The sequence below is a fragment of the Nicotiana sylvestris genome, chromosome 10, assembly GCF_000393655.2.
Source record: "Nicotiana sylvestris chromosome 10, ASM39365v2, whole genome shotgun sequence".
In the NCBI taxonomy this organism is placed as follows: domain Eukaryota; kingdom Viridiplantae; phylum Streptophyta; class Magnoliopsida; order Solanales; family Solanaceae; genus Nicotiana; species Nicotiana sylvestris.
This window is the reverse complement of record NC_091066.1, coordinates 125156899-125165029: the sequence shown is the minus strand read 5'-3', so window position 1 is coordinate 125165029 and position 8131 is coordinate 125156899. Positions and strand designations below refer to the sequence as shown.

At 36.0% G+C, this 8131-nt stretch overlaps 1 protein-coding gene across 2 annotated transcripts; it reads left to right on the top strand.

Annotated features, from left to right (window-relative positions):
* Window positions 1-221: 221 nt before the first annotated feature.
* On the top strand, window positions 222-6873 carry LOC104236999 (dolichol-phosphate mannose synthase subunit 3-like). 2 transcript variants are annotated; one of them, XM_070160540.1, is made up of 5 exons: window positions 491-577; window positions 2834-2910; window positions 5954-6061; window positions 6149-6256; window positions 6407-6873. In XM_070160540.1, the coding sequence occupies exons 3-5, from the start codon at window positions 5960-5962 to the stop codon at window positions 6464-6466; spliced, it is 270 nt and encodes an 89-aa protein (XP_070016641.1). In that variant the 5' UTR covers window positions 491-577; window positions 2834-2910; window positions 5954-5959; the 3' UTR covers window positions 6467-6873. The 2 variants fall into 2 exon arrangements, with proteins under 2 accessions (XP_009789355.1, XP_070016641.1); XM_009791053.2 differs by lacking the exon at window positions 2834-2910 and having other exon boundaries at window positions 222-577.
* Window positions 6874-8131: the final 1258 nt, after the last annotated feature.

Below are 8131 nucleotides of genomic sequence, written 5' to 3'. Positions count from 1 at the left end.
TACCCATTTCAAATTGTAAGGTGTTTATAGAAATACGAAGCAGCGAGTATAGTGTACGTTTTTTAGCTTTGAATTAACGGTAAAAGAGGTTAGAAAAATAGAGAAATGGATATTGCTTTGCAGAAGAATGAATTACAGCCATTGGATTATATTCAGATGACTTGGCATGATCTCATGCCATCATTGAATAATACTTGAGCAAAATCAATTGGAGAGAATCTAACCTGGAAATTTTTATTTTGTGTCACTAGTTGTATGAAATCAAATTTTATGAACCCAAAAGTTTAAAATTGGGTCCATAAATTTATAAAATATAAAGAGCCTCACACAACTCTGCACACAATAAAACTTCTCCAATTGATATTACTTATGGCATGATCTCAATTTTCAAAGACACAATTGGCGAATTCTATAACTTTTGAGGATGAAAGGGTAACTTGTAGTTTGTTTCGGTGCCAAATTTCAAAGTTGGCTCATTCTTAAACCGCTGCTCCCATGTTCCCTCCTCATGCCATTGCGATTCTTTCATTCTTTCTATAGGCGAAGATCTCAGCGAATCAGCCTTCAATCTACAAAGGTCATTTTTCTAATATATTTCATCTTTTTATTCTGGATATTTTGAATAGTATATTTTTGTATACCCAGTTGGGAAATGCTTGGATTATTTGTGTTTTCTTGTTTGTCTTTCAATTTAGTTTTGTTACTATTTGGTTTAATTATGGTATGTTTTTGTGAGTCTTAACGAAATGTGGATTCTGTTGTGTTTTTTTCTTTTTCTCTGAATCGGGTTCTGTGGGTCTGCTACAGAATTCAAGAATTAATACGTAATATGATGATTATATATTGATATAAAAAGGATCATAAATTGTGCCATTAATTAATTAATTAGGATGGCATTTTGAAATGATTCGGAGTTACACTCGTTTTGATGGGTGTATCCTTGTTGCTAATAGTCCGAATTTCATTTGCAAGTAACTCCAAGGAATGTGTTTATAGAAAGAATTCATGAATTGATGTGCTATATCCTAGATGCGCAAATTCGTAGGGTTTTGTAAGGAAAGGAGTAGAAACAAAATGGGATTTTTTTTTCCTCTAAATTGCTTTCCTTTGGCATATATATTTTAGTTTAGGTTTGATAGCCTACTGTAGAATAGAACGTGAAACCTCAATACTGCCACATGATGTTTGGGGAATTGCACAAGGATTTTGAGTTAATTTATTGAAATGGAACTTTGAAATGATTACCAAGTTCATCCCTCTTGATAACAACAACATATCTAGTGTAATCCCGCAAGTGGGGTCTGGATAGGGGTAGTATGTACGCAGACCCTACTCCTACCTTGTACGGGTAAGAGGTTGTTTCTAAGAGACCCTTGGCGCATGAAAGCAAAATAATAAGAGAAGATGACATGCAAAGAGAAGCAGTAACAACAACAGTAACAAGATAATAAGAAATCCAAAGCAGAAGGAACATTAAGTAGTAATAAAAATCTAAATAGAGGAAATACGAGATTGATAATAGTATTATTGATATGGAAAGGCAATACGCTCGACTACCTACTACCCCTCAACTCTAATTTTCAACCTCCACACCCTCATGTCCTTGGTAAGCTGAAGATGCGTCATGTCCTGCCTAATCATCTCTCCCTAATATTTCTTACGCCTACCTAGGTAGAACCTAGGGCCTTCAATGGCCAACCTCTCACACCTCCTCACAGGGGCATCCATGTCTCTCCTCTTCACGTGCTCGAACCATCTCAAGCTTACTTCCTGCATTTTGTCCGCCACTGAGGCCACTCACACTTTATCCCTCCTGATAGCAGTTGTCGCTAATCTTCTGATTCTGTGTATGAGGTGATTAACATCTGCAGAAGAGAGTGATAGCAGCCACCCTCTTTCTCCTCCCAATTTCAAGTCTGTTCCGTTGGAAATAGCCAGAATTGGAACTAATCCTTCTTTTTTACCCTTTCTGACTTGCGCATGCCATTGCCTATAGTGTTTAGTTCATTAACTTCTGAGTATTGGTTAGTTTTCCACCTTTATATTCTTTCCTTTAAGGTTGAAAGCATATCCATATCTTTAGTTGTCTAACGCCTTGTTTGTATGTGAAGAATGCAGTTTTCCAGGTAAGTTATTTGGATAATGAACAGTGGATGTTTATAATTAGGGGCCTTGATTATGATGAAGACCACTGCAAGTGTCTGGATATGAAATGTGATTGTGTATCCAAGCTTTTGACACACAACAGAGGTTGGCTAGTAACTAGCTCCCTTTAGTATTTTCTTTTGGGGGAAGGTTCAATACTATCAAGGGAATATATGTGTATGCGTGTGCATAATATATAGCACCCAAGAGTATGGTCTAGCGGTCAATAAAGTGGATGAAAATTATGGGAGACTAGATTTTTCAACTCTCGGTAGAGGCAAAAAAAAGGAATAGTCGAGGTACGCGCAACGGACACCACCATATCAAGAAGTGAAATATAAAATTGGTAGTCACTTGATCTTTTCTCCCAAGTTCTGTGTCTCTGTGTCTCTACAGCCTCAAAGATCACCTATGTCCTGCCTTTATTCCACTAGATTTCTTTAATGGGTGCAGCGCCTACATTGTTATCATAATAGTGAATGAGAGTGTGATGCTTTGATGGTGCAACATATATGTCGCTGTCGTGATGTTGAAGTTTGCACAAGACCTGCCTTGGATGGAGAGTGCCTTTGCTAATTGAAAATTAAGATTTTTTTATGGTTTATGGAAAATTAAGATTTTAGTTTTTTTGGTTGTCGCTAAATAGGGGTTCAAAGCATATTTGATCTTGTTTCTTGAATTGATATAGATATTTCTCTGGACATCAAAAGTAAAGAAGAACTGCACAAGTGCTCCCCTGCAGCTTAAGATTATTTCATTATCAGTGTGAGAATTCATTATTTGTTTCACTTCATATTTTGAGTCAATTATTTACTAGTAGTAACTCGTAGAGAAGTGACACAATTTAATATAGTATTGTTTACCTGTTTGGTTTTCCTCCATATTATGTCCACAATGTTCAAATAGGCAACCATATGGAGTTGGATTTCATGGGCTTTGAGTTTGTTCTGCTTGATTTGGCGATGAGACTATGTAATCATTCTCTAATGCACTCCATCGACGGAAGTAGTCGGTAACATTTAGCACCTTTTACTGGCAGGCCCTCTGTTTTCTCGCTCTCTTTGGTGTACTGAAAAAGAAATGGCATTCCTAATTGAAGCTAATGCAAACAAATGTGTTCATAGTTTTATATATCTGTGTGCTTATGTATTCCCTTTGTCCCAGTTTAGATGTCCTGAGGGATCACTTGTTTCACATGTTAGCTATGCTAGAATTAATAGGCAAGATTGTTTATGTTGTGAATAATAACGAAGGGATTGTTATAAAATATTACATAGATTCCCACATAACTTAATGCATGTATTGTTTAATGTCGTGAGCAACCGCTGGATCAGGTTATGCAGGGATTATATTTTCTTATATGGCCTACCAAACACTGCATTGCTATCTTGATTGTGAAAAAGAGATTCAACAGCTAGAAACTGAAATATATTATATGTAGTATCTGTTTGTTGTTGTTCAGAAAAGGAAAAAGGTAATGTGTTGGGTGAAACCCCAAAACAGCAACTTCTAGTGGTCCATTGTTTACCATACTAACAAAAGCTCCCATCAAAATGTTGGTGGTGTTGGTCGAACCCACAGGAAGATTCAGTGCCTTAGAAAAAGACTCAGTCTTAGCAGTCTGAGAAACTCACAAAGAAAAAAGAGAGGCTGTGAGATTGAGAGAGTGAGGGCTGTGGCAAATGCAATGCATAGCTAATCAACAGTGCATTTCTGACTATCATATGTGTGTGTGCTCCCTTCTTTCCAGCTTTGATTTCTTGAAGTCTCTTTAGATTCTACTACGACTATTTAACTACTACTGCTACTACATATGAATGACTTATTGGTTCTCCGAGCACATCCAAGCATGGAAGTCAAGTAATAAAGTGACTTGACAGTCGGATGTCGAGTCCACAGAGATTTAGAATAATTGTTAAATAAGCTAACTAAAATCAATTAACTGCCCAAGGTAACCAAGAGTGATGGTTTTGCTGCTAAACTACTTTTGCGGAAATTAAACAAATAATTAACTAAACTAACACGAAGCAAGAGATTGTGATTTGATTTTAATCGGAGGAGATGACGATTCCAGGATTGTAGTCAGTTTATCAATCCTATTGAGTTCGTGATTACACCTGTTAATCTGAATTATCTATGGTTGCTAGTTGACCGAATCATTTATATAAATAGCATGTTCCCATAAACTATTCATATGCCCATAATATATCAACCATATATTCTTTCGGTATTGAATCTATCATGAACGAATTAATTACAATATTCAACTAAGTGAGATGGTTAGGTATATTCCTATCCTAACCGCGAAGTCCTTCCCCAAGCCACGGGTTCAGAAACAAGCTCTCTCTAATTCTACTCTAATATAAACATGGCTTTTCCAAGCATAGTGCAGATAATGGGGTGAATCAGTAGCTACAACAGTTCACAAGTTAAAACTAGAATTAAACTTTAATTCTAGTTTGGTTGGTCGCGTCGCTTAAAGCGACGAAGCGACGAAGCGACGAAGCGATCGCTTTGTAAAACACTGAATTAGAGAAACAACCACAAGATGATAATTCAAATTGACGAGGATGTATTTAAAAAACTTCAATATTCATGATAACCACAACCCTAGAAAATAGAGAACATAGCCACTCATAATTGTAGTAACAATTACACAAGTATTTTGCATAAATAAGTTACTAAGAAGAGATTAAGGAATGAAGAACTCGATGATTTTCTCCTCCAAAATTGCTCCACACGATATTCTAGCCTCCAAAAATTGTCCAACCCCCAAAAAGTAGGTTTAGAACCCCTTTTACACTTGTTGGGGACGTGTAGGACCGAAAAGCCCCTCTCCAAGTCGAAATAAGAGGTTTCCTGGAAGTAGGCGACACGATGGGCGCAGCGCCCACCTGGATGGTGAATTATTTTAAGCCCTGCCTTGGCATTTTGGTTGGCGTCGCCAGGACGCCCAAATTTTGCTTCTGCTGAATTTGGCGTCCAGAAGGTCGGCTCCTTGCGCACTTCTGGACGCCAAAGTCTACACTTCTTCTGAATTCCTTCCTTTTCGGCTTCAATTTGCGCAGATTCCTCCCATATCACTTCCAATCGACTCCTACCTAAAATTAAGCTCAAGTAACTCCATTACACGTTAGAATTAGCAATAGTTGGGCAAAAATGTAAGGCACTTAGCATATGAAAACATGGATTTTTAGCCAAACATCACCTATGGTTGGCATTTTTGAAAATGAGATAAGATCAGGTAGCAGAATCCAATTTTAAAATAGCACAGCTGTGTTTTTATTTAAGAATCTTATTTTTTCTTAGTTAAGAAAGAGGTTAATGCTTATCCTATATGTAGTACTGTACTCTTGGTTTTCATGCTGATGTTAATAACTTTTTGAGGAGCTTGTAATTAAGTGGAAACTAGAGGAACAAAAGCAGGAGCTAGAGGATATCTTTTTGGAGCATGTGGAATGAGTTTTGTGGTTTCTAACTTGTACCGTGCTCTTATTTTTATACTAATGAATCTAAGAAATATTTACCTGTCACTAGATATGCAACAACTTGATATGTCATAAGTGGAATTATTAGGTGTCATGGTGCAAGTTAGTTATTAGGGGTTCTGTAGTAAAATGGGAATGGAAAGAGCAATGTTTTGGGTTTGTATCTCTGTAAAATATTGGATGCTCTTTTCCACTCGATGATATGGTATCAAAGAAGCACTATTACAAAATAGTTTGCCTCTCTATTCTTCATGATATATCAGATATTTATCCATATCAACCTTTGTCTTATTACATCAATAATTATTACTTCTCTGCAGATCCAAATGAAACAAATCGTGAAGATTTTGACGATAGTTTTTGGGGTATCCGCCCTTTGGATAGGCTTGCTGCAGACATCAGTGGTTCCAGAGAACTATACTTGGCTGGTGAGCTCTTATTGACAATGATTTCCTCTTCAGCATTTGCTTAACCTGTTTTTCCACATTCTAAATGGTTCTATTATGATGTTGTAGTTGCCTCTATACTTGATTGTGTCCCTTGGATGCTACGGTCTCTTAATGGTAGGTGTTGGCCTCATGAAATTTCCCACGTGCCCGCAAGAAGCTGTTTACTTACAGCAGGTACAGCTGCCTTTCTTTTTAACAGTTATTGTATTCAATTGCTGTTGTCAAGATAGGAGGTCCTCTGGGCATTTTATAGTGAAATATGAGAAAAAGGGACTGAATAGGCATTTTGCTGAAGAAGTAATAAGAGCGTTTCTGATTTTCTAGGACGTTCGTGAAGCCAAGGAGTTGTTGCAGAAAAAAGGGGTTGATGTTGGCTCTGATTGATCTGGTTGGTGAAATTAAGTTTGGTTGTTTACTTACTGAAAATACATCCCAGCCCGCAGGAAGAATTAGCCAGTCATCAACTCTCCAAAGTTGCCAAAAGACTTTGTAACTGATATTGATACCTGTAGATTTCAATTTTGCTCCTACTGGTATATTATGCTTATTATTAGAAGAAAGAAAAGAAATAAGGAGGGGGGGGTGGGGTTATATTATGCTTCTGCATGTTGATACCCTAAGCTAGCAGTTTTAAGTGTTAAGAATTTAAGAGAGATTTCTTCTTATTCTTTTTCTTTTATTAAATTTACAACAGAATGGAAAGTAACAAATTAGAAGTTGGGAACTGAGAGAATGGGATAGTTGGTCTCTCTATGTACTTCATTTGTATTTAGTTCTATTATTTTTCTTTACATGATTTTCTTAAAACAATTTAACGTATCACCTGATAAGGAGATTCAATTTGCTGCACTTTTTTCTTAAAACAAACTATCTTCCTAAAAGATTCACTAGTAGTAGGGAGAATACCAACATAAAAGTTGTGTAAAATTAAGACCCTCTATCATACAGGGGCGGAGCCACCTTATGGGACACCGCTTCATCGGAAAGAAAGTTGTGTAAATTGAGACCCTCTATCATACAGGGGCGGAGCAACCTAATGGGACACCGTTTTGTCGGAAAGATATATTAAATGTATATATAGAGACATAAGTAAAACCAAATAACGCGTATAAAATGAAACGGTTGACACCACTTAAACTAAAATGGCTTGCTGTTTGGTGGTTAAGCGCTTCAAATACTTTGCTGAGGTCAAGAGTTTGATTCCTTTTGGCGACACGCTTATGTATTTATCGTTTTGGAGACTTTATTTATTAAAATATAATTTATATTAGTGAGGCTTGAAGCACCTACCTCTAACAAAACTAAGGAACAACAAAAACCATTTGAGCTAGAATCCATCTATTTGTCAAGTAGACAACAAATATACTCGAGGAAAAAAAAAAAGACAACAAATATACTCAATATCATTCTTGGAAAAAGATATATTAGTACTATTTCTAATGAGACTATCATTGATACATTTCAAAAAATAAAAAACTCACCGTAGAGAGTTATAGTAATGTTTTAAATTTTGTGTTTTTTTTCAATATGATATCATTATAGTATTTATTCATTTGTTCACCTACTAAAAAATGTACACCACTTACAAAAAATTAAATTATGTGCACTGCTATCATATGTTGGTGTGAAATTGAACCTGAGATCTTTTTTATCTCAACACTTGGATCTTGACTTCAGTAACCACCAGATATTGCCGAACAACAGAGCAAAATGACTAAAAAATTATTATTATTATTATTATTATTATTATTATTATTATTATTATTATTATTATTATTATTATTATTATTATCAGGTTAATAATCAATTGGCGCACAGTTGTGAGTGTTTTTTTTTGTTGATGTGGGTACTGTATAGACAGGGGCAGATCCAGAGAAAAGGATACGGGTTCCCTTGAATCCAGTAACTTTTGCATAAACCCTATAGTTGTACTAAAAAATTTATTAAAAGTATAAGAATTTTTAGCTTGGAACCCAGTTCGTTGGTCCAGTTATCATGCAGATTAACTTGAGATTGTTGTAGGAACTCATAAGCTTAAAATTCTGGATC

Excerpts from the sequence above, each read along its gene's own strand:
- LOC104236999 (XM_009791053.2), top strand. The coding sequence starts at position 509 with ATGCCATTGCGATTCTTTCATTCTTTCTATAGGCGAAGATCTCAGCGA. Across the intron at positions 578-5,953 it reads TCAGCCTTCAATCTACAAAG|ATCCAAATGAAACAAATCGT; the intron begins GTCATTTTTCTA and ends ACTTCTCTGCAG. Across the intron at positions 6,062-6,148 it reads CAGAGAACTATACTTGGCTG|TTGCCTCTATACTTGATTGT; the intron begins GTGAGCTCTTAT and ends ATGATGTTGTAG.